The following is a 25,996-nucleotide window of genomic DNA, read 5'->3' on the forward strand; positions in this document are numbered from 1 at the left end:
TCTGTCTTTATGTGGTTGAAATGAACGGCTTCTGTACACTGGTTAAAAGAACTCCAGAGTAATTGATGTAGCGGTCTTCAAACATTGAGGCTTGATAAGTAAAATAATTCTATGGATTATTAAATCACAGAATTCTTACAGTAAACCTTTCTAAAGTTTACCTCAGATGATGATATTGTGACTACAAAGTTAGTCAGATTTGTATTTTGGCTCCGTTGTTATTTAGTAATTCAGGTGTTAATCTACAGGTTGGATGAGCACAGTCTAAGGCATCAATGATTACAAAAAGTACTGCATAAAATCAGGAGCAATTACCAACAAAAAGAACGCTTTCAAAAGTAAATCACAAACAAAATACATGTTTTCCTTTTTATTTTCAAAAGCAGTAACCTCACAGTCAGATATACCTCTGGGCTAACAAGTGTGCCGTCATTTAAATATCACATTATGGATGATAAACTAGATTATTTGCAGATATGTGTCAATATGTGTTCAATAAGCTCCATTGTTGCTGAAATAATGTGTACCGGTTGAACTGCAGCTCAGACTGTTTCAATCTGATTAGATAATGATTTTATACTAAAACACACTCTGTACTGGACCACAACACCTGGTAAAGTTCAAACTCAGCTTTAGAATGGAAAATCAAATGATTTAAGTGACTTTTAATCTGGCATGGTTGTTTGTGCCACACTGTGGGGTCTGAATTGCTGATCAAATGATAGTTTCATACACCAACATAACCAGGGTTCACACAGAACGGTCAGAAAAAGAAGTCAACGCAAAGGGTCTGATGGACAAGGATCCCACGAGCACTAAATTGCATGTCCAAACAAAAAAATTGCACATTCTATGAGTAGGTGATCTACTAAGACTACGTGCTTGATTGATTACAGATGCAAAACTGCCCTATTTGGATGAGGATTTAGCAAGTGCTACTGGCTGAGAGTTTGGGAGAGCAGAGTGACTGTGAAAGAAAAATGAAGTTTGAAGCCATAGAGTTGGAGAAATCAGACAGATGAAGTTACAGGCTGCTACATATGAGGTGAGAGCTGTGTCCAATGTGGAGCATGCCCTCTGCCCCAACACTAAGGCCATCATTGCGCACACAAGGCAGCTGGTCTGTGCTGGGTCTGGGCTGACAATAACTGTCAATGCCCTGGCAACAGTTGGGAGGTCATTCAGTGGCAGTGGTTCTTCAACTAAGCCACTGGCTGATGAAGAGGGAGGTTCATCCCCTGCGCTCTCAGGAGAGCGCAGGAGATGAACCATTGCCACGGGTGGAGACCAGCGCAGTCGGTGAAAACATAAAGCCCAGTTAGAGAATTTTGTTTTGAGGAAAAGAAAAAAAGGGACAAAGTCAAGAGCTCTATTATAATATTTTTTTGAAATATGTATGTTTTCCTGTTCTCTGGTGGCTCTTAAAATTGAGTTTTGTTTGGTACAAAACATGCCATGATATTCAAGTTCATTCAAGGTTTGTTTTTTTTTGTTTTTTTTTGCTTTCGTTAAGTTGCATTAAAAAAGCATAGCTTAAATGGCTCTTGAGAAAACAGTTTGAATTAGATTAGCCCATGTCTGTCCTGCAGCATTAATTTCTACCGCATGTGGTGGCCATCATTTCCCATCATCCAAAAGCTTAAGAATGGCATTGTTAGATAGATGGTGTGTCTCCAATATTGGTATTTCTGACAGTCCGAGTATCTTGAAACATGCATGGAATATTCTCTCTCTCCTCCGTCTGTCCCTGCGCCTCTGCCTCCTCGCTGACCACAGCTGTCTGTGTGTAATGCTGTGCCCTTCTAATGTGCTGAATATAGACACAAAAAACAGCAGCCACTAACTGTTTAAGGTCTGCAAAATCACTTTGCGGGGGCTAAATGATAACGTTTGCATCTCCCCCTCCCAAAATGTTGCACATTCAAATGATCTGCATATATTCTGCATATTCACGAGAGAAACACACTAAATGGATAGCACACACTGTTTTGCCCATTTGACAGGCTCAATCCTCAGTGCACCCGGTTGCTAAATCAGCTAAGCACTTATCCTATCAAGTTTACACAAGTTTGTATACACGCAAACCTTTAGATCAGGCCCAGACAAACATGCCCCAAGACACAATAAAGAAACAAAGTGCACTCTGATATAAACCCAAAACAATCACAAAATGTGAAAAAAAAATTACCTCAATGAAGAAAAAGAAAAGAAAACAGCAAATGAACAAAAAAAATAAAACGACTTAGATAAGCAGAGTGAACACAAAGAGACCAAATAACCAAATGAATAAGTGACTCTCAAAGGAGATGCTTCATCACTTCTGCAGGACGTCCCAAGAGTTTACTCCGGGGAGCAGACTCGACCAGCAAAGAGGACAGAGCTGCTGGGGTTGTGTCTGATGAAGAAGAGGAACGGGTGGTCAGCGATGAAGGAAATGGGAACCTCAGGGCAGGCCGATAGTAAACGACAGATAACACTGGTGGCAGCAGCAGCTTCAGTCCCCTCTTCGTTCACCTCTACAAACGCCTTGTGGACCACTTTAGACACAACCAGGTCCTTGACTGGAGACATACCTGCACCAGAGGAGGGAGCAGTCAACATGATAAATATTACAGTTCATTAAAAAAATAAAATATGGTTTATAACTTAATTTCTTACCAGACAAATCACTCCTGAAAGTAAAAGCGTCTGACATGCCCATCTTCTGCAGGACGTCATTCAAGTCGTACGTCTCTGCCAGCTTGAATTTAGGAATCTTCACATTCATCCTATCATACTTCATCCTGTCGGGTCGAGTCCAGTCCTCAAACTTGTCAAGCTCCTTCTCTAGCTGACATGGATTAAACAATAATTAATAGTCAGTTATTGAGAGAAATGTTTACTCTTTGTGTCTGTGTGGTCCTGTACCTTCTCCAGGCCTGTGGTGTCGTCCTCGATGTCTTCAGGCAGGAGGATGATCATGCTGAGGTCTCCATCTTTGTAGGGCATTTCAAGAACCTGTCCAAAAACAAATTTTAATCGAAATAAAAGTGGAATCTGATTTCTTTGTGCTGGACACAGACTGTTCAAAAGGACAGACAACAAACATTTAGAGCTCTCCCTGCTGACTGCCTGCAGTACAGCTTATGAAGGCTAACCTCAAACTGTTAAGTTCAAATCAAAGTCAAATAAATTTTTGTCTATTCTCGTCAAATGTGCAAAGGTTCATTTTTCAGAAAGTTGACTTTGAATTTTTTATTTCAAGTTATAAAAAGAGGGGATGTGGCAACCACAGGAATTTCAGGCAGAAGAAGGTTGAGCCAGCTTAAATAACTCTAGCTGCACTGCACTGCACATATCACATCTCACAAGTAATAATAATAATTATCATAATAATAATAACAATAATAATAATAGTAATAATAATAATAATAATAATTGATTTATTTTGTATAGCGCATATGTGTTTGGGTAAGGAGCTGGTTATCAGTAGGGGGCAGGAGGTGCTTGGACCTATGAGGTGGGGAAAGAAGGTAACTATTGGAGAAGCTAAGTCTGTAGGTGGGTTGTGGAGGTGGGGGGGTTGTGTTTAGTATTTTTTGTTCACCCCCCCTTAATGCTGCTATGCGAGGGAAACTTCTCTGCAAGGAGTGATGAGTGATGCTGGAGCCTGGACGCCAAACATAAAAATATATTTGCTGATAAATAAAAAATTCAAATGTGAGTTGTCTGACTAAGCTACATAAAATATAAAAGTAAAATTAATGTAAGGCACAAAAGTGCCATCAAGGGCAAAAGCTTAGGCCAACAGGCCTATAACACAATACCTCACCTCTCCCAAATGGCATTTTTCTAAAGGCTATAATGACTATGAAGTTATATAAAAATGTCAATGCTGAAATATTTGGGATGCACCTGTTTCTTCTGAATTCATGCCCACTGAAAATGAACACACTTTTACGCAATGCGTTATTGATTATAAAAAAATAGTTCATATATCCATTCCCTGATAAAACCTTTCTGTCAATGAATAAATGGTTAATGGCTTTTGGACTCCTTTTTAAATGTGCCACCAAGTTAAAAGTTCCTGCACTTTTCCTTAGCAGTGTATCTGGACTAATCCAAAATAGTGACATTTTTTTTCATGGCTGTTACCTTGAGTTTGACCTCAGGTATGTAGCAGTGAGAGAACTCCTCTGTCTGGCACATCATCTTCACCTTTTTGGTGTTGTTCTATAAAGGAGAAAACAAAGAAAGCACAGTCCTGTTAAGAGCTTTACCCCATGCTCCAAAACTGAGATACACAATGAATAATAAACCAGTAAGTTAAGATGTTTCCAACCTGGATGGGATTCTTCTTTATGGAAAGTAGGAGATCCATCGCACAATTGATGGACTATTTTACTGAGATGACTTTTCAAAGGGAAACTAAAACCTTAATTTGTGCAAATTAAACCCAAAGTCCGGCTGCAGACAATGTTTACATTCTTACCTGATCTACCTGACGCTATGAGCTGTAAAACATCACAAGTGTGGCTTTAAACTTATTTTCTGTCAGCTAAATGTAAACATTTGTATTTCTCTTTCTGGATTTCTTAGGCATCATAGAAAAGATTCACCAAATTAAACTTGTTCATATTTAATGCTGCTGCTGAAGTTCATTAGTTTTTGTCTTTTAATTGCTCTTGGTGTTTGTTCTTACCTTATTCAGTCTAAAAGTAAAATCAACAGTTTCGTCCCGATCAAACGGTGATTCCCACACTGCGTTGAAGTAGATGGCGTTGACCAGCACAAGCTTGGTCCTATCGTCCAGGTCGTCCGAGGCCAGCAGGTCCTTAATGTTACCTGGTGAGCAGAGATGGCAGAAGAAGTGTTAGTTAGAATACAGTGAAGACACATGGGCTCTGAAAAGAAAAGATATTTTATTCCTAAACCTTCAAATACTACATTAATAGAGCTTTTACAGAAGAGATGTGAATGGTTAAGACACCCAAAAAAGAAAACGAGGGCATGTGTTGGATTAGTTGATTAGAAAACTGGGTCACATGGTTTGTTTTTATGTTGTTTAGATGATTTGTTCTTGTTTGTTGAAGCAATGACTCTTATCATCAGCTATTAATGAGCATTCTCCATATCCTGGACAGGATGATGATGTAGCAGAGGGGAAACACAACACTATTTTGTATCCCTTTGAAAGTTCAGTAAAATCAAAGTTTATTCTCTTGGTCTTAGTTCTCTTGGCTGTTTTGGTTCAACCATCCATCAGATCAGTGTGGTTCAGTTTTGTCTGTTGGTTTACATTCTTGTGTAGAGATCACAGAGATGTGGTAAAAAGTGAGATAAAGAACAACGATCTGTGTAGTTCTGAGCATAGCTGTCAACATTAGACCCTGGAAAAGAGGGAGATCCCTCCCTCAAGATTTGTCTGTGCTTCGTACAGTTAACATGTCTACCAACATCATTTAACCTCTGTGTTCTAGGCTGAAATCTGACCAACAAACCTTGCAAAAGGTGTGTTTAATATTTACATGGTTCTGCAGCAAGAAAAAAAAAGACTTGCACCAGGTTGTATTGAAATTGGTGTCATATTTCTTCTTCTTTGGACCTGAAACAGACCTCTTTGACAGAAACCTTGATCGAGCGATGCCCAGTGTTGCTGAGTAGAAAGTTGCTTCTGGAAGGACGAGTACCCACAAACCAGGTAGAGATTTGTGTATGCTTGTTGCTGTAAAGTTGGGTTGCCCGTTTACCATAAAAACATACCCTATACATATACTGAATATAGAATAGACAGCAGGGCTCTGCCTTGTACCATTGTATGGTTTTGGAGCCATAATACCCACGTCACTGATACCACCAGTGTGGTTCAAAAAACAGCTTGCATTGATTTTGCCATCGGCACACACAGTATGGTGGGTGATTTTTTTCTAACTCCATGGTTTGGAAGATATTAGGATCATTTGATTGTCCAATCAGAGACATAGCTCAGGTCATGCGACTGACAGACAGGCAGGTTGTCAGGGAGGAAGCTCAAAGCCCACGTCATATACAAAGCGGCTGGGCACACAGATTGGCTTCAGTTTAAGGTATCAGGAACTAAGTCGACTAAGTCCATGTTTTATACAGTTTATGGGGAAAGCCAAATCTGTGAATACTTTTCTCACTCTACCGGAGTTCTTGACAAAGCCCCAGTTTCTTAGCTGCCTTTTGAAGGTGCTCAAGAACCTTGAAAAAGTAGTACACAACATCAGCATAACATCATAATAAGTAAAATGACAATTATTATAATTATGCTGATGTACATAAAGATTAAATTAGGGCCTTATTTGTGAAACCTGTACAAATGAATAACTCCACAAGATGCTCTATCATCATCATTTTTGTACAGGCACTCTCCTGAAAGCCTATAGGCATAGACATGTCTTTATTCTCTTAAATATAGGATTTTTTTCTTAAAAATTTATGAGATTAATCTCATAAATTAACTTTCTTTTCCTAATCTTTTCCTAATCCTCTGTCGTAGAAAGAGGTTGTGAAATGTTGTGATTGAATATATATATATAAGGCCCATCAATACTCCCTTTTATGTACAAAAAAAGGTCCTTTTCGAACAATGTTACTGTCCCTGCTCACATAACTGCATACATATCCCTGCGGCCTTTACGTTGGCACTGCTGTTAACCAAGACATTCACGAGGCGGGTGGGCAGCCCAGAGTTAAAAGTTAATGACGACAACAAGCTCAAAAACAAACACGAAAACTGCGTTGCTATGCATGAAAGAAAAAAACAAACGCAGAAGTTACTGCCACCATGCAGCCACATAAGCAAATTCATCCAATGAATAACTTTCTACATGTACCTTGTGTCTTCTCCTCCACCCAGGTGTTGATCTTGACCCGGGCCTCCTCCTTATTATACTTGAAGTCCACCAACTCCAGTGCAGCCTTGTAGTTCTTTTCAACCTCTTTTATAAACTCCTGAAATCACACAAATCATGATCGAATACTAACATCACCACAAGTAATAACGTTTATAAAACTGTAGAAATTTCCAGGAAGGCTTTTAAATCCTTATCAATTTCATTTGTCACTGAGTTTTTCCTCTCAATGGGGTGAATAAGAATTTACAGGACAGTCTGTTTCATTTATTGATACATCATTTTCCTTTCATGTATCACACTGGTTATCAGGAAACACTTCTCCCAAATACCATAAAATGTCTCAGTCACAGGACACTTTAGAGTCAGCCAGCCAACCTCACACAGCATGTCTGATGGGTCACGCCTTTCTGTCTTTTCAATATTGTTTCTCAATTCCTTTTTAGGGAAAAAAACAGGGTCTGTCTCAGGCTAAACTTATGAAGCTCACAGCCATGTTGCATTTCTTCATCACAATAACTGACAGAGCTCCTGTTCCTCTTTCCACATTGCAAATTCCACAAACCATGTGATCCAGTTTTCTAATCAACTGCTCTGGTGTTTATATGGGAACCTCTGGAAGAAGTAAACCGTTTTTTGATCAATTATTTTAGAATCCAAGTTGAACCTACTTAAACCTTTTATTTAGTTCATCATGACTCAAATCATTTGAGTGAAATCCCTCCCTCCAATTTTAAAACACTGCAGTTTTTGCCAAAAATCTTCAGTTTCACTTTGATTGAATTAAAAGTTATGAACAGCCCACTCGTTTTGCTTACAAACAACTGGGTCACTGGGTCAACAGTGCAGATCAAAGTACAGGTTATTGCCAAACACATGATTATTGCAACCATGAGTGAGGAGAGTTTAAAGTAACACTGTGTGGTGTTATTTTTTATCAATACCGCAAAGTAACCCCCGCAGTAGTATCACACCAGCACAGAGCTAAATACCTCAAAAAAAACACCTAGAATTCAACACTGAACTGGTTTCACACTGGAATTTTGACACCGCTGAATTTGCTGTGCATGAACTCCCTCCATAATAACCCAGGTAACCTGAACACACCTGAAAAAACAGGAAGGTCTGCTCCCCGTACAGCCTGTTGGCGATACTTAGGGCATACGGGGCATCTTTCTTGTTGAGCTCACTCAGCAGCCTGCCAAACTTGGCGTGAAGATCATCAGCAGGTGGGACACCAGACTGTGAAGGCAGGTATTGCAAAGGGTCATAGAGGACATGCAATATACTCTTACCACTACTACTACTCAAAATGATGAGAGCTACTCCAACATGATTAATAAACCTGGCAGAGTTTCATAAAAAAATAATGCAGTGTTACCTTTATTATTTTATATACTGCCAATGCTAATGTGCTGGTTAAGAGATAATGAGTGAATAGCTATGTGAAAATAATTTGATGTAGCTGCAGTACCAAACAGCACCACCTGATGGTGCCTCTTGTTTTTGGTGTTTTTAATATGTTGAACCATCTGCAGCATAAATACAATGTGGACACTGACCAAAAACAGAACAAAAATAAGCCTTTGAATGTTTTACAATAACATGAAAAAGTTCTTAGGAGTTTAACAAAGGCCTCCCAGCACACTGAACCAACAGTTAGTCATGATGTACCTCAGGAACCAAGAGAAATTTAGAATTACAGGCTTTAGACTGCACATTATACTTCATCCATCCAAATTCTGTAATAAATTCTCTGTCTTTGTCTTCACCTTGCACAGACAATCTGACAATCTGCTGGTCTCACCTGCTTCCGCCTTTGTTTCTCCTGCATTAGCTGACTCTGCTGTCCTGCAGACTCCAGGTCTTCTTTACTGAAGCCCAGGACCTGAGAGCAGAAGTGGTTTATCATCAGTATGATTAATTAGTTCAGAATATGTCTCATTTGTGTTTTTGTTTGTTTATTCAAAAGGACCAACTGCTGCACTAGTTGAGGGAATTTTGGAATAACATCATCATCATTTTATCCATTAGAGTGTAGAATAGTTGAAAATTCAAAGCAGGAGTCAGTACAGAAAAATCTAGACACACCAAATTTACTTTTTTTTGTATGATTTGTTGTGTTTGTTTTGTTTCGTTAATACCAAACAAATGAGTAGACAAATTTGAAAAAATACATGGGACTCTGTTGGATTCCATTTCTTTTTTGTACTGAACTGTAAAGAATGCAGAAGGCTAGGGGTTAATCACATGACATGGAAGCCAAGGTGAAGTACAGAGACGATAGAGACACTGTCCATGTCAACACTCTAATCCATAGATGACAGACTCACGTGTGAATGAGGCAAGTAAGACACTGAAATATAAGTACTTGGTTTAACTTGATTAAACAAAAGTTGAGTGATTCAATTATGAAAAACAGAAGGTGTGCTAAAATTATTCCTCTTCAAAACCTCAAGTTATGTGGTCTGAGGTTACATATGTTAGCTCTGGTGCATCTATTGAGGTCTCTTTGGAGCAGCAGGAGTAGTATAAAGTGACTAAGTGAAAGTGGAAACTACAAAAGAAGACTAAAGACACTTAAAGGAGTTTATGGAGGTCTCTAAGAAAAACAAACTTAAACCTCTGAATGTCATCACTTCTGATTTTAAAGACAGAATAAATCTTTTTTAAAAATTAGTTAGTCCAAATTAATTTTTCAGTTCCCCTGATCCTCTTCAACAAGGAAATAGCAGTGAACATACAGCGCTCTAAGTGTTAATAGTATCTGTGTGCACACAACAGAACATGAAACCTGAGTCAACATGTGCCCTGTGATTTCTGCAGCAGTTGTAAGTTTCCACTTTAAATCCAATGAACAACATTATGCTGAATGTGTTAAAGCATGTTAAAGTGTGTGTGCTGTACCCTGGCTATCTCCTCTGCTGTGTTTCCTCGGGCTCCCAGTAACACCATGGCCAGTGCTGAGGAGATGCTGAAAGGAGAGTAAAAGATATTGGCCGTCTTATTCCTCTCACTCAGCGTCTTGTACAGAGCCAGGTTGAAGACAGAGTTGGCCTTGGCCAGAGACAGAGACGGCTCAGCCATGGTGTCTGTAAAAAGAAGAGAAATATTAGCTTTAGTATTTGGTTTTATCTACAAGGTCACACCGTTTCCTGTTGAAAAGAACAACAGCTTTTTCATTCTCCCATTCTCAACTTGCATGGTTCACTTGCATCCTAGGCCCTCCAACCAATGTGTAGGAGAGAAACAAGGAAATAAATAGAGGATGGTTGATTTTTTTTTATTTAAGCTTCATGAACTGTTTCAGAACTATCCTCAGTGTCTTCTTTAAGCCTTGTCTTTTTTTTTTCTTTTATTAAACTCTGGTGATGTAAAGTTTCAAAGAAGTCTGAGCTGCTGCAATGTCCTACCAGTGAGTGAAGTCCCATTAGAGGGCGTTGGTCTGGGACAAGGCTTCCAGGAATGCTGCTCTCGTGTCTACTCACTCACTGTTTCTCAGATCAGTCTCCTCCCACCTCTTTAGGGTCTCTGTCACACAGGCAAACTGTGCCGTGCTATTTGAATGGCCATTATGACCGCAACCGAGCTGTGCTTGAGCACGATTCACTTCTCTGCTTTGGCGCCTCTTGGAAAGGTGGGCTTCGGCATGGGTTACTGCATGCACGTGCACAATCACGCGGACATGGCGTGTGATCCATGACAGCACCACCGCGAGCGCACCTCTCGACTGTCACTTTAAACAAAGCAGAGGTGTAGAAGGGCTGTACCGTGCAAAAACGTCTTACCATGAGTCTACTAACTACTTATTTTAGACCCAGGGGGTTTACAGGCATCTCAACAAGTCTAGTCAATTCAGGGTCAGGGAATTACGAGCAGAGTAACGTCACAAGGACACAAATAGCCGAGGAACTGAATTGTTTGCTGCATTTATCATAACTGTGAAGTGTGGTTAAAGTCAGTGGCTAAAATTTTTGCTTTTCATAACAGTTTGCCTGTGGTGTCTTGCTTTTTTGTCGTGTGCTCTGTATTTTTCTTTCTTAGGGATCTTTAGTTTATGTCGCCTTAGTTAAACTTTAAATTAGTTATTGTAGGTGAAGTCCCATCTTTATTACTGTTACTATGGTGTTTCTTTTTGGTCTTTAGTTTTGGGTTTAAGCTTCTGTTAAAAACAACAACAACAACAACAACAACAACAAAATTCTCTGCTCAGTAAAGAGATGCTGCTCAGTAACAGTTCAGATTTAATCACATCTAGACAGTGCAAGAGGCTGTGGCTGTACCTGCATGGATGATTATAGTGGGTGTCTGGGTGTCCCATTTTAGTTTATGACCTCCAGGGTGTTTTTTTTTATACTTCTCAATTTTTGTTAAATTATATTATTAATGTTGTTTTGACAAAAAATGTTGATGTGAAAATAAAGGATTGTATTTACATTTTTTCTAAACACACACATTTGTATTAATCTGTGGTCCTCACCTGTGTTTCATAAAGAGGACACTCTCTGTTGAAGGGTCAGAACTAAATAGGAGACTTCCCAGGTGGCCTTGCTTTTTTGTTTCTGACACCAGAATTTCCTCACCAGTTCTTACTTGATTACAACAGCCTTGAGAAAAGTGACATTTAGTAGAAGTCATTCTCTTTTTCAGTCCAACAGGGAGGTGGGAGTGACTCATGTTTCACATGTGGTCAGATGACATTCATTCATCCCTTCATTTATGAACCCTAAGCTCCTATCAAAGAGTGTCCAGAGGTGGAAGGAGTAGCATTTATTTAAACTGTAATCAAGTCAGAGTAATTATTTTTGAATAATAAGACTGAAGTAAAAGTAAAAAGTGGTCCTCCAAATAAATACTTGAGTAAGAGTAAGTATTCAGTGAACAAAACTACTCAAGCACTGAGTAATTGGTGAGTAACTTCAGATTTGTTATTATTTAATCAAAAATAGCATGAACATCAAATAGACTAAAATATTTTTAAAAAACAGTAAAGTGCAAATTCAGATATTGCCCAACAATATCACTTTTACCAAAACAATAATAAAATTAATCTTGAGAAAAAAAATCAAGGCAAATCCAGCTACAAAATATGGTCCAAAGTCAAATTAATTAGTCTTTGTTTACGCTCTTGAACAGCATAATCTGCTCAGCTGGCAGGAATTAGAAAAACAGGAACAAAGCAGTTTATGCATCCAGGGCTTGATGTGTCCATGTATGGTTTGTTCATCCCTCTGTTTTCAGGCTTTTGTGCAGGTGATAGGTCATTCTGCAGGGCGGTTTCTGATCAATACAAAACACAAAATCATTAACAAACAACAGAGCACACCTCAACTATAGAGACTTCTTAAGATTCACAATAACACAAAATCTTTTTGAATGGAGAAGACAACAGCACACTTATGCCTTTTTAAAACTAATACTCCAAGCGAAGTACCACAACCTCTTAGGCATAAAGCCTTCTCCAGGAATAGAGATAGCCTGATGTTAAAGGTCCCATTTTATGCAAAAATCACTTTATCAAGTCTTTCAGTTAAATTTTTGGGTCTTAGCTTTCCTCTCAGCCCACAAAATGTGATATTTAATGACAAAATCTGCACTCAGTAGTGCTTGTTAATGTAAAATCCTGACCTAAAACGAGCTGTTTGGAATTTTCGGGGTTTACCGACGACAGCGATTCCCTTTTTTGAATATTCAGGAGCAAATCTGACCTGATTGGTCCACCAGAGCAAATACCCCCGAACCCCCTCCCCGCCCACTCATCTCCCCGCATCTGGAGAGAAATCTCTCCAGATGCGGGGAGATGAGTGTGGCTGTTTTTGACTGTAAACAGCCACATAGTTCCATGCACAAACTTCACCTCTCGGAAGAAGACAAGACTAAGAGGCTAGAGTTCATTTATCAAGGAAATGTGCCAGCTACACTCAGTAAAACTGTGCATGTGTGCTAGTCACGTCACGGCCGACTGCTTTTCCAACTTTGGACAGTACAACAGAGGGCTAGCGAATAGACTGGTCCTGAATCCAGGCACATTACCAACCATCCGCCAAAAAAACCTCAGACCCTGAAAATGCAAGTATTTTAAATGCTGTGTTCTGTGGAGCAGATGTTAGAGCTTTTCCTCAGTTTTCCCCCTGTCCCTGTGTTAGCTTCAGGATGCTAACTTTAGCTGTGGTTAGCCTGTTGTTTTGGCCTGTAATGTTTCAGTAAACAAGATTTGCTGTTTTCTAAACATTGTGCACTCAGAGCTCATGGCGCCGCTTTCAGTGACACAGAAGAGCAGGGCGGTATCAGCAGTGGCTCATTTACATATGAAGGCCACGCCCACTAAATCAGAGCGTTCTGAACAGAGGGGCTATGAGAGCCTGGAAACAATGCTGCTGTGCTTGATTTATTGGCTTTTTGGACCAAAACACGTTACTATCATTTCATGAAGACATCAATGATTCATATTACACTGCAGAAAGGGAGCATAATATGGGACTTGTAAAACTGAAAATTGAGTGAAACATTTTAAAACAGGAGCTGTTATTTTGCCATTTCTATTGAAGTTGCTGCTGCTTCAGTTCATCAAAAGATCTGACGAACAAAAACAAAGAGAAACTGAAAGAGGCCGGATGTGACACATCCTGCCTCAGGCATGTATTGTAGATAAAGACAATGAGCTTAGCAGATTGAAGTGCTTTGAGAGCACTTCAATCTGCTATAAACCTCAAATATTAAAAGGAGGAGAGGAGGCAGGAAATATCTCTATTAAGATGTAACACAATCTTGTATCAACACATAAAGCATGTTTTGAGCACAGCAGTGAATCACACGTTTCCATCTTGGCTCTGTTTTCAAACCATCTTTTGCAAACACTGAAACAACTCTGTTTGTGTTTGATTTTAAAACCCAGCAGTGTCGTCTAACATCACCATCACAGCCCAACATATGCTGACAAGTCCTTTCTCCTCACTATCATGTTTCATTCAGAAATAAATCTGAACTCATTCAGACACATTTAGTAAAATAACACAGATCCCTCTCCTTTAACTGATCAGCTAAAAAGCTGCATGAACTAGTGTTAAACTTGAAGTCTTCATGTTAATCTAGTTTTAAACTCAGCTCTTAATGCATGTTCTGTACTTACTGTCGGATTGCTCCTGCAGACAGAGATCGATCCTGAATGACTCAGTGGAAGCAGACTCCCTCTGTTTCATCTCCTGGACACACCCAGACACTGGCGAGGGGAAGTTAGCCACTATCCAGGTACTTGGCTTTTTTGACACGGCACCCAAAAAAGAACTGGCTCTTTTGGCTCCCAAACTGTGTAAATTATCTGTGTATTGATAAACCCTTTTGCATTCAGTGTTTTTATGAGAAGCCTCATAATTGCCCCAATTGCCTTGTGTGCATTTGCTCTGTTAAAAAATCAGGCATTCTTAATTTTGTTCAACATTTAATAAAAATATTTTGCACAAAAAACAAACAAAAAAAACTAATAAACAAAGCACTACACACAAACCACACAACAGAACCAAACTTAGTATTCAAACAGTGTAATGTCATTAAACTGCAGCCAGATGCTGTTTTGTTTGCGAGTGTCCCTCATACACAAGTGTTTTCATGATACCCGACTGAGTGCCCCCTCACTGCTGTCACATAATGTTATAATTCCTCATGCCACATTTTTTTACCTGGCAATCAAAACAAAGTTTGGTGGCAAGCAGAGCTAAGCAACTGAGTGAGAGCTGAGAACAGGAAAACAGTTGGGAGCCAGATCTCACCCGACTCAACTCAACTCTTCTGATTCAGGACAAAGCATCAGCTCTTAGTGCCGCATCTTTTGAGCATGACACATCACTACAACCACAGCATCATTAGTCTGCATCTCTGAACTGTCAGAGCTCATCACGTCCATTGGTTCCTCGTATCCATCAATATTGCTGATTGGTGACATCAACATCCATGAATTCAAAGTGTTAAGTGCTGCTGATTTCTTGACCCTCCTTTCTTCCCTTGAATTTCATCATGTTCATTTCCCGAAACACAACAAAGGCCGCACTCCTGACATTGTCTGTTGCTGCCCTGGCTCTACATAGCCTTGATTTCATAGCTATTCTTTTCAATATTGGAGCCCCAGCACAGTCACATTGTCATCTAACCTAAATGCACCGTTGCTTACAGAAACCTAAAATGCATCAGTCTACCTGTTCTTCTGAACACTCTGGAAGCAGAGCTCAACCACACATGTACCAACATGACACCTGAGGACCTTGTCTCAGCACATAACCAACTGCTATCTCACGCACCGAACCACATTGCCTCACTTAATTTGTGGAATGTAGCCTCCCACTCTGCCCCGTCGTTTACACCAGAACTGTGTAAGATGAAGACCACTGGATACATACTTGAGCAACTCAGTGGGAAACTGGCTTAAAGGTCCCATACTATGCTCCTTTTCTACAGCGATGCCACGAGCTCCGAGTGCACAATGTTTAGAAAACAGCAAAGCTCGTTTACCGTAACATTACAGGCTAAAACAACAGGCTAACCACAGCTAAAGTTAGCATCCTGAAGCTAACAGAGACAGGGGGGAGACTGAGGAAAAGCTCTAACATCTGCTCCACAGAACACAGCATTTAAAATACTCACATTTCCAGGGCTCGAGGTTTGTTGGCAGATGGTTGGTATTGCACCTGGATTCAGGACCAGTCCATTCGATAGCCTTCTGTTGTACTGTCCAAAGTTGGAAAAGCAGTCTGCAGTGAAGTGACAAGCACACACATGCACAGTTTTACTGAGTGTAGCTGGCACATTTCCCTCATAAATGAGGGAAATGTGCCAACATTCGGGCAAGATTATCTTCTAATGTGAGCGGTGGACAGATGAATCTTTAGCCCCACAATCGTCTCACAGACTCGTTGGAGCAGCCCCGATAATTTTCAAACATGTTTGATATTTATCTGAATGATTACAACATTCATTCTCACTGGGGATGACAACAGCCAAGAGAGAGAGAGAGAGCCCCCTTACAAGAGACCGGACAGCAGACAACAAACGCAGGCTCAAAGTGCAACTGAAAGGCTCCGGGTCAGCTGACTGTGCGCTCCACTGGCCCACTTGAGCCAGTTCAATAATGCCCTTGAGAATAACACATAACCATTTTCATACAGTAACAAACTGTTGTTTTATCAGTACTTATTGACTGATACAGCAACAGTTTCACCTCTGTCCCTCGGTGTGCGCGTAATGGATGAAAGGCATCGCTGCAGACAGCACTGCTTCTCTCTCCTCCTGTCCCACCAGTGCGCTAAAAACCTCAGATCAAACAACTGAGCACATGTGGTCCATCACTCTCTCTGGTCAAATAATCTTGGTGAAATCCTGTAGTGTGTGCTGGTCAGTATTTTCAAATCTTGTTGCGAGAGTGTGCTTAAGATTTAAGAGAATATGATCTGTGAAGATTCTCCTTATGTGTGAGATACAGCCCGATTTCAGAATCTTTTAAGATTTTTAAAAATCCTGTAGCGTGAGCCAGGCTTTAGTCTTGTCTTCTTTCGAGATGGGAAGCTTGTATATGGAACTATGTGGTTGTTTACATCCAAAAACAGCCACACTCCTCTCCCCGTTGCTTGAGAGATTTCTCCCCAGATGCGGGGAGAGGAGTGGGCGGGGAAGGGTTTCGGGGGTATTTGCTCCTGTGGACCAATCAGGTCAGACTTGCTCCTGATTATTCAAAATAGGGACTTGCTGACGTCGGCAAACCCTGGAAATTCCATACAGCTCGTTTTAGGTCAGGTTTTTATATTCACAAGCACTACTAAGTGCAGGTTTTGTCATTAATTATCACATTTTGTGGGCTGGGAGGAAAGCCAAAGACCCACAAATTTCACTAAAAGACTTGATAAAGTGATTTTTGCATAATATGGGACCTTTAAGTATGCTGTAGCTCTGTCATTGTAATGGCTTCTTATTTAATGATTTTACAGTGACAGTGGAGAATATCGGTTCACCAAAAAAAAAGAAATCCTGCAAAAGAGGCACTGGAGTAAGTCTATGCCCTATCTCAATGAAATGCATGTGTGTTATTGTTTGCTCTGTCTCAATCTAAGTGTCATTTTAGAAGAAAAAGTTTCTCCTTCACTTCTGTTGTGTCTTAGGTTTTTGATCAAGGAGATGGGGCTCGAGGGGAAAGTCACCCCAAAACAGGCATCTAAAAAGTGGGAGAATTTAAAAAAGAAATATAAGGTGAATCACTTTGTCTGTGGCCAAAGATTGATGTTGTTGATGGGTAAGACCTAACGTAAGTTCACTTATTTACCCACAGGAACTGAGAAAGCCAAGGACTGGGTCAGGTACTGACCAAAGGGAGGAGACAGCTAGTACCTGGCCCTATATGCTTACCTTCATAAGGTCCTCAGCTCACGACTCACCATTTCTTCCCAGGTGTTGATAATATCATGCTTGCCAGACCCCACCATACTTTCCCCTACTACGGATGACCAAGCACCCTCCACCTCATACAGCCACTGTCCTTCTCCTGTCACCATCAGGCCCCCAAGCCCAATATCATCCATGTCCACTCCTTCACCTGCTGACACACCTGCTCCTTCACCTGCTGCCACACCTGCTGCCACACCTGCTCCTTCACCTACTGCCACACCTGCTCCTTCACCTACTGCCACCCCTGCTCCTTCACCTGCTGCCACACCTGCTCCTTCACCTACTGCCACCCCTGCTCCTTCACCTACTGCCACCCCTGCTCCTTCACCTACTGCCACACCTGCTCCTTCACCTACTGCCACACCTGCTCCTTCACCTACTGCCACACCTGCTCCTTCACCTACTGCCACACCTGCTCCTTCACCTGCTCCACAGTCATCAAAACAAAAATCTGACTGCTTAATGGAATTTCTTTGCCAGGAGGCAGAAAAAGAGGAGAGGCAGCTCAGAATGAAAGATTTTTAAAAGCTTTTGAGAAAAAGGTGGACAAAATGAAGCCTCCTGCTGCATTTTGTCCATTCCAAATGTTAATGCTGGATTTTTTGTATTTATATTTGGCTTAAGAATTTCCAGTTGTGTTTTGTTTACATCAATATATTTTTTCTTATGGACCAGCAATTTTGAGTTGAATTAAACACAATTATTTCAGTCATTTTTTCCACACCAATTTATTTTGGGTGAATGAAAACAAATAAGTGCAATACAACAACAACAGAAAAAAAAAACACATTTGTGAAAAGGGGGGTTCAAATGTAATCATGCTCCTGTAGGTGCTGTGGGAGGAGATCAGGGACTGAAAGAGCTGCAGCCATCCTGTCCCTGATGTGGCGGCCACTTGTCTCTTGTCTTCCTGCTGGGTGTTGATGGGGATCCTGCCGTTCACAGTCAGGGATAATATTGTCATCCATCTCAATCTCATGATTATTAGTGAGGCATAGATTGTGGAGGAATGCACAGCGCGCAATGATGTCAGGGGCAAAAGCTGGGCTGACCTCCAGGGGCTCTGAAAAATGAGGCCCTCCATCTTGCCTTCATCACCCCTAAAGCTTGCTCCACCACAGAATGAGCCCTGGAGTGATGGCAGTTGCATCGCTCCTGGACATGTCCATGCAGGGGAAGCTTGTGAGGGGTGATTATCAAAATAGGCCTTTCCAAACAGGGATAGCCACCATCTGCCAGTAGGCAGAAGCCAGAGGGTGGATACAGGGCCTGGCTGTAAATGGGGCTATTTCTTAGCACCCTTGCATCATGGACAGAACCTGGATAGCCGATGAAGATGTCCAGGAATCTCCCTGTGGCATCACAGAGGGCCTGCAGCTGGATGGAATTTGTTGTTCAGGTAGTCCACTTGATGTACATTCCCGGGTGGTTTTATCCGAATGTGGCATCTGTCCAGGGCACCAGCTACACAGTCAAACCAAGGGGTTTGTCCCAGCTGGCAGAAACCATGGGGAATCTTTGCCATTGTATTACATTCATGCACCCCCAGTGTCTGAGCTCCTACGAGCATGATTGGCTGTCAATCGTTTTGAGACGAATGACACTCAAACTATGATTGGCTGGAAACGTAACATGATATGAGATGCATTTAGGGTTTACAAATAACTGTCAGACTGGGGTAGATCTGTAACAACCACACAAAATTGTCAAATTATCGTACATTTAGCCTTTTTTTGAAATATTGCCCAATTATTGATTGGGCTAAATTATCGTACAAATACAATAATTATCGTACGTCTGGCAACGCTGAGCGCAACAGCCATACGGGCAGGCAGCGTCTCTTTGTTTCCATGGCGACGATGACTTCCATTTTCCAGTGAAGTGAAGAGGGCCTCCCACTCCTGCCCGTCATATTCATACCCTCCCCCTTCAATTCAAGTGCCCTCCACAGCCAGAAGTGACCTCATTTGGAGTGACACTCGGTAGTGAGAGGGGTAGTGTGTAGGGGATGGTTTGGGATTGAGCCAATGAAGTCTGATTTTCCTGATATTTCAAGATGAAAGAATGTTGTGCCCAAACTGACTTAAAACAGCAATAGAAATAATGTGACAAACAAATTTTTAAAAAACTAAGACATTAAAAAAAATAAAAAAAATAACAACAACAATAATAATAATAATAATAATAATAATAATAATAATAATAATAATAATAATAAATTATTTTGATTGTGGCCATTTTGGAAATTGAGCTGAAAAACACTTTTCTTTCAATATGGCTTCTCAACTCTCAGGCCAGAATTGATCTAGAGATCCTTGTCTCCAATTACGCAGAAAAACAAACAAAAAAAAAAAACATTTTGCATTAATTTGAAATGACTGAGTGCCTGGGCACCCCACTACCAAAGCAGCAGATAATGTTCTGTACTCCTTCCCAGATCTGTGCCGGGAGACAATCCTGTCTATGTCCTTCATATAAATAAATCACATAAATAGATAAATAAATAAAAAATTGTCATGGTGTGCCATGTGTAGAATTTTGAGGAAAAAAAATCTTTATTCAGTTGTGGAATGAGGCTGTAACATGACAACATGTAGAAAAAGTGAAGCACTGTGAATACTTTCAGGGTGTACTACACACTGTCAGCTGTGTCTGGTGGGACACACTCTTAGTAGTGCATCTACCTTGTATTTGAAGTGAGTGAGGGTAAAATGTGTTTGTGGTATGTGAAGATAACAGGAGGGTTAAACAGATAGAGGTCTCGTGCAGATTGAGATACAATGTGAAGGTGTGTTGACAAGACGTGAGGCTGATCCTAATAGCAATGTGTAAAACAGCGCCCTCACCTGGTTTTGTAGCTGCTCTGCAACTGTCAACGTTTGATGTCATGTGAGTTAATATGAGGCAGACAGGGGAGGAGATAAAAAGCAACAACCCAGAGCAGGGCTTCATGTTTGTGACACAGTTATTTTCTGACTTTTTACGGTAATATTAAATCTTGGTCAGCATTTTACCTCATTTGCAATCCAACGGTGCAATACTCTGATTCAACTTATTATAATAATACAGATAAGTGTATTTAGACCACATGACATCCATTCATTATAATTTCATCCCTTGGTCACATTTGTTTTTATTTCTTTATATCTTAATTTGTATTTATTCCTATATTTCTGATTTCATCAGTTTTTCCTCACTGTATTGTCTTGCCTTTCAGATTATACACGTGATGGTCATATTCTAAACATTTCAGTATTCTTTCTTCTCATGTCTTTGGGAAGATTCACATGTCTGCCCCCTCACAGCACGTCTGCAGGATGTTGAGTAGAGTTTACTCCGGGGAGCTGTATCGACCAGCGAAGAGGATAGTCTTGGTGGGCTTGTGTTTGATGAAGATGAGGAAGGGGTGGTCAGCGGTGATGCTGACAGGATTTACAGGGGCAGAGGTCAGCTCTATCGTGATAGCAGTGGCGGCAGCAGCCTCTGTCCCTTCTTCGTTCACCTCCACAACCGCCTTGTGGACCATTTTAGACACTGCCAGATTTTTGGCTGCAGAGATACCTGCACCAGAGGAGGGAGCAGTCAACATGATAAATATAACAGTTGATTTAAAAAGTAAAATGTGGGTTGTTACAGCCCAACTAAAAGGTGGCCCTATGGGGCTGACAACAATCCATAAATGATCCATACTAACACATACAAAACAACTTAAACAGGTACAAAAGGGGAATTTATTAAACACTAAACAAACAACATGACAACATCCCCGATGAGAGGACAGCAAGGCAGCAGTCCCCAGCTCAAAAACCTCTCCCTTGCTGCAAGTTGCAGTGAGCTTTTCAAGGCTGAAACCAGGTGAGCCCCGTTGGTAATCAGCGGCCTCACCTGGAACCAAGCAGGAGAGAAAGGGAACACACACAGCCGTAACATGGGTTATAACTTTTTTCTTACCAGACAAATCACCATTGGAAGTAAAAGCGTCCGAGATGCCCATCTTCTGCAGGACATCTTTCAAGTCGTAGGTCTCTGCCATCTTAAATATAGGAATCTTCACGTCCACCATATCACTTTTCATCCTGTCGGGTCGGGTCCAGTTCACAAGGTTCTGATGGGTCAGCGCCTTCTCCAGCTGATGTGAATTAAACAACGGTTATCAGTCAGTTAATGGGAGATATGTTGACTTTGTGTGTGTGTGTGTGTGTGTGTGTGTGTGTGTGTGTGTGTGTGTGTGTGTGTGTGTGTGTGTGTGTGTGTGTGTGTGTGTGTGTTCCTGTACCTTCTCCAGGCCTGTGGTGTCGTCCTCGATGTCGTTAGGCAGGAGGATGATCATGCTGAGGTCTCCATCTTTGTAGGGCATTTCAAGAGCCTGTCCAAACAAAGATATAAATCTGATTTCTTCATCCTGAACACAGACTGTTCAAAAGGACAAACAACAAACTTTGGAGCCCCCCCTGCCGACCGCCTGCAGTACAGCTGATAAAGGTCAACCTTTAACTGTAAAACTCTAATCCAGCCAATTTAATGTTTCTGTTGTTATAGTTAGTTCTTATCTAATGTGCAAGGGTTTATTTCCATTTCTAAAGACTTGACTTTCAACTTGTTATTTGCTGCTACACAAAGAGGGGATGTGACTTCCTGATCGACAGCTGAGTTGACCAATGAGGCTCCTGCAGTGCTGTGTGTCCCAGATTATCAGTCAAGGAGGAAAGGCGAGGAAAATGTCTTAATTTACAGATGCATTTACAGATAATATTGTGTTTAAATGAGCACCGAGGTTAATGGTCCTTGCATTTTTCTTTAGTAGTGCTTCTGAACAAATACAAAGCAAAGATAATGATAGCTTTTTCACATGAATGCCACCTTACCTTTGCATTGACCTCGGGTAATTCGCAGGAATCAAAAAAACCTGTCTGGCACATCATCTTCACCTGTTTGGTGTCATTCTGTAAGGAAGCAAAAAAGGAAAGCACAGTCCTGTTTAGAGCTTTACCCCATGCTCCAAAACTGAGATACAATGAATAATAAACCAGCTGTATTGCCCTTTCTGAATTTCTGAGACATTAGAGAAATGCTGCTGTTTCTGTTATCAAGTCTTTGTTTTTAATTTGCGGTTTGTGAGCATTCTTACCTTATTCAGTCTGAAAGTAAAATCAATTGTGTCGTTCTTCTTAAATGGTTTGACCCATTTTGCCTTGAAGTAGATGGCATTGATCAGCACAAGCTTGGTCACATCACTCAGGGAGTTTTCGGGCAGCAGGTCCTTAATTTTACCTGGTGAGCAGTGATAGCACAGGTGTTTGTTAGACAACAGTTAAGATACATGGGCTCTGAAAAGAAAATTCCTGTTACTCCAAAACCATCAGATACTGTTCAGCATTAATTTTGCCCTCACAGATGTGAAGTGGATGGTGAAGCGAAAGAGAAAACACATATGTGGAGTTTAAAGGTGAAAATTTTTCCTATTCTTTTCAGATAGAGAATTTCAGCTATTCAGTGGATCGGGGTCCTCTTTGTTCAGTTTTTCATTTCATGGTTCTCTAAATGTTTAAATGGATGTCAAGTCCGGTCAGCAGACCGGACACAACAACATCTAAACTACTGAGCCATGCAGTTGTAATCTGGGCAGAATGTGGTTTATGTGTGAGCTCCCCATGCCATGAACTTTTTTAACAGAGATATCTCCAGGTTATCTGAATCTTTTATTTATATGATGAAATCCACTAATTCTTTCTCATTTCACTCTATAACTTCTGAAATATTCGCTCACGCTTAAGGACACAGAGCAGTGAACCTCTTCTCATCTTACCTTCTGAGGGGCTCAGCCTCACACTGGAGTGTCTTTCTCATACTTGAAATAGCTTAATCCATAACTTTGACTATTTGTGCTGTCCAAGCTGGAAAGTTAATTTCAAACAGTTATTATTTTGCACAGCTGTGCGATTAAACCTGAAATCACAGCTGGTGCAATCTGTAATTTAAGTGACAGATTTTATTGTAGAAAAATTCAAGATTTATTATTTATTTTGTTACAAGATTCTCCAAGAGAAAGAGTCAAGAAATTGAAGGAGATATTCTGATTTTGCTGTCACCAAATACAAACATATTATATTATATTATATTATATTATATTATATTATATTATATTATATTATATTATATTATATCAAATTATATTATATTATATTATATCAAATTATATTATTTTATTACATATATTCATCTATAAAGACAGAGTTGTCAGCTTTACCTTGTGTCTTCTCCTCCACCCAGGTGTTGATCTTGACCCGGGCCCCCTCTGCATTGTTCTGGAAGTCCACAGTCTCCAGCTTAGCCCCGTAGTACTTTTCAAGGTCTGCTACAAACTCCTGAAACCCCACAAAGTTTGTTAGAATACTTACACCACAACAAGGAATAATGTTTATGAAGCTGTAGAGAATTAAAGGAAGACTTTTAAACTTGCATGAGTTTCATCTGTTAGTGAGGTGAATTAGAATTTACATGAATATAAGTTTCATTTATTGATAAATCATTTATCACATTGGTTATGGGGAATAGTTCCTTCCATTTCTCATAAAGAACGTCAGTCAGTTAGGACACTCTTAATTCAGTGCACTGTGTTTTCAAAACATGATATTTATTTGTGTTCAAAGAAACAGTATATGTCTCGGGCTAAACTAATGAAGCTCACAGTCATGTTTCATTTGTCTTCATAACAGCTGAAAGAACTCCTCCCTCCATTATAACCCAGGTAACCTGAACACACCAGGAGAAACAGGAAAGTCTGCTCCCCGTACAGGCTGTTGGCGACACTCAGGGAAAATGGGCCATCTGCATTGTTGAGCTCGCTCAGCAGCGCGCCAAACTTGGAGTGGATATCATCAGCAGTAGCAGTTGGGGCAAGAAACGGTGGTGGCAGCAGCTGCAAAGAGCCAGAGAGGACAATAACTTATTATATCTTTCACTCTGTCTTTGTCATCACCTGTTGCAGGCAATCTGGCAGGCTGCTGGTCTGCTGCATCAGAGGCTGATCCTCAGATGAAAACATTCTCACCTGCACTTGCTGTTGTAACATTTGCATCGGCTGTCCTTGCTGTTCTGGAAGCTCCTCTGGTTGGTCTCCCTCACTGAAGCCCAGGACCTGAAAGCACAGGTGGTTTGTGTCATCAGTAGGATAAGTAAGTTCATAATGGGAGTTTGTTCTGCAAAGAAGCTTTTCATACAAGTTGAGGGATGTCACCATTATATCTGTCAGAGCTAAAAATGGTTACCATTTTAAACCAAGGGTCAACTCAGGAAAATTATGAGTCTTTTGTTCGTGTTGCTAACTACAACACTGATACCTTAAAAGCTGGGACATTATTTAAGATGTAAATAAAAATGAAATTATTCAAAAACGCTTAAAACATTTTATTCTCAATATAACATAAATGATGTTACACTGTTCAAGAAAAAATAAAAGGTCAAAATATGTATAATGAGTGATAAAGTGTGTGTCCTGTACCCTGGACAGTTCATCTGCTGTGTTTCCTCGGGCTCCCAGTAACAGCATGGACAGAGCTGCGCTGATGCTGAAGGGAGAGTAGAAGATGTTGTCTGTCTTACTCTTCTCGCTCAGCGTCTTGAACAGAGCCAGGTTGAAGACAGAGTTGGCCTTGGCCAAAGACAGAGATGGTGCAGCCATCGTGTCTGTAAAAAGAATAGAAAAATCATCTGTAGTATTTGGTTTTATCTGAAAGGTTACACAGTTTCCTGGTGAAAAGGACAACAGCTCAGAAGGAATCATTGTCCTTCTCAGCCGGACAGGTGGAAATGAATTATGCTTTCCAAGAGGGGGCTGAAGGATCATGTAATCAGACGACCCGAACGATTATTCATCCCTCCGTTTGTGAACACTGGAAACACTTTGAATATGTAATATAATTTAGTATCAACATATAAAAGCGTTTTCAAGTACAGCAATGACTCATAGATCTGCATCTCGGCTCTGTTTTCAAACCATCTTTTGCAAACATTGACACAACTCTGTGTTTGATTTTAAACCCAGCAGTTTCCTCTAACATCACCATCACAGCCCAACATATGTTGACAAATCCTTTCTCCTCACTATCATGTTTCATTCAGGAATAAATCTGCACTTATTCTAACAAATTCAGTCAAAATAGCACAGATCCTTCTCCTTTAACTGATCAGCTAAAAAGCTGCATGAACAAGTGTTAAAGTTGAAATCTTTACGTTAATCTAATTTCAAACTCAGCCCTTGATGCATGTTCTGTACTTACTGTCAGATTGTTTCTTCAGACAGAGATGGGTCCTGAGTGACTTAGTTACAGACAGACTCCTCTTTTATCTGGCAGAGACACACCCAGGATCACCAAGGTTTTGTAACAGCCTGCGAAAGTATCAAAATTCCCATCCTTCAATAATGGTCACACCCAGCCTTATAGCTGTTTACATTTAATGCCAAAAGGTGTGACCTGCCAGGTTTGGCATAGAAACAACTTATTTATGTAACTAGCTGGGAACTAACTGAAAGAGTCTCATTTATTCATGGCCTCATTTTTTAGGTGCAAGATGCCAAACACAACCAGAGGGAAATCAAAGAGGATTATTAAAAATGTTTTTTTTTTTCTTCTGGCATAGAAATCAAAGATGCTAAACAAGCAGAAGCCTGTATACAAATTAAAATTGTTTTCAAGCACGCACAAAAATTCTGA

At 40.5% G+C, this 25,996-nt stretch overlaps 2 protein-coding genes across 2 annotated transcripts; both read right to left on the reverse strand.

Moving 5' to 3' along the window:
* Positions 1 to 375: 375 nt before the first annotated feature.
* LOC141807284 (leukocyte elastase inhibitor A-like) lies at positions 376 to 14,047 on the reverse strand. Its single transcript, XM_074693175.1, has 10 exons — positions 13,987 to 14,047; positions 9,765 to 9,949; positions 8,665 to 8,745; positions 7,965 to 8,099; positions 6,840 to 6,957; positions 4,682 to 4,824; positions 4,135 to 4,212; positions 2,908 to 2,997; positions 2,659 to 2,830; positions 376 to 2,573 (listed from the first exon to the last, which is right to left on the reverse strand). The coding sequence occupies exons 2-10, from the start codon at positions 9,942 to 9,944 to the stop codon at positions 2,341 to 2,343; spliced, it is 1,230 nt and encodes a 409-aa protein (XP_074549276.1). The 5' UTR covers positions 9,945 to 9,949; positions 13,987 to 14,047; the 3' UTR covers positions 376 to 2,340.
* Positions 14,048 to 19,991: 5,944 nt separating this feature from the next.
* On the reverse strand, positions 19,992 to 25,583 carry LOC141807283 (leukocyte elastase inhibitor-like). Its single transcript, XM_074693174.1, has 10 exons — positions 25,562 to 25,583; positions 24,784 to 24,968; positions 24,262 to 24,420; positions 24,046 to 24,201; positions 23,530 to 23,647; positions 22,411 to 22,553; positions 22,148 to 22,225; positions 21,559 to 21,648; positions 21,234 to 21,411; positions 19,992 to 20,843 (listed from the first exon to the last, which is right to left on the reverse strand). Exons 2-10 carry the CDS (start codon positions 24,961 to 24,963, stop codon positions 20,614 to 20,616), a joined length of 1,332 nt encoding a protein of 443 aa, XP_074549275.1. The 5' UTR covers positions 24,964 to 24,968; positions 25,562 to 25,583; the 3' UTR covers positions 19,992 to 20,613.
* Positions 25,584 to 25,996: the final 413 nt, after the last annotated feature.

The sequence above is a fragment of the Halichoeres trimaculatus genome, unplaced genomic scaffold (assembly GCF_033239565.1).
Source record: "Halichoeres trimaculatus isolate MK-OKI-2021-1 unplaced genomic scaffold, fHalTri1.1 fHalTri1_scaffold_18, whole genome shotgun sequence".
Lineage (NCBI taxonomy): Eukaryota > Metazoa > Chordata > Actinopteri > Labriformes > Labridae > Halichoeres > Halichoeres trimaculatus.

Excerpts from the sequence above, each read along its gene's own strand:
- LOC141807284 (XM_074693175.1), bottom strand. The coding sequence starts at position 9,944 with ATGGCTGAGCCGTCTCTGTCTCTGGCCAAGGCCAACTCTGTCTTCAAC. Across the intron at positions 4,213-4,681 it reads TTACTTTTAGACTGAATAAG|AACAACACCAAAAAGGTGAA; the intron begins GTAAGAACAAAC and ends TCTCCTTTATAG. Across the intron at positions 2,831-2,907 it reads ACACCACAGGCCTGGAGAAG|CTAGAGAAGGAGCTTGACAA; the intron begins GTACAGGACCAC and ends AATCCATGTCAG.
- LOC141807283 (XM_074693174.1), bottom strand. The coding sequence starts at position 24,963 with ATGGCTGCACCATCTCTGTCTTTGGCCAAGGCCAACTCTGTCTTCAAC. Across the intron at positions 22,554-23,529 it reads GGTGGAGGAGAAGACACAAG|GTAAAATTAAGGACCTGCTG; the intron begins GTAAAGCTGACA and ends ACTGCTCACCAG. Across the intron at positions 20,844-21,233 it reads TTCCAATGGTGATTTGTCTG|GTATCTCTGCAGCCAAAAAT; the intron begins GTAAGAAAAAAG and ends CCTCTGGTGCAG.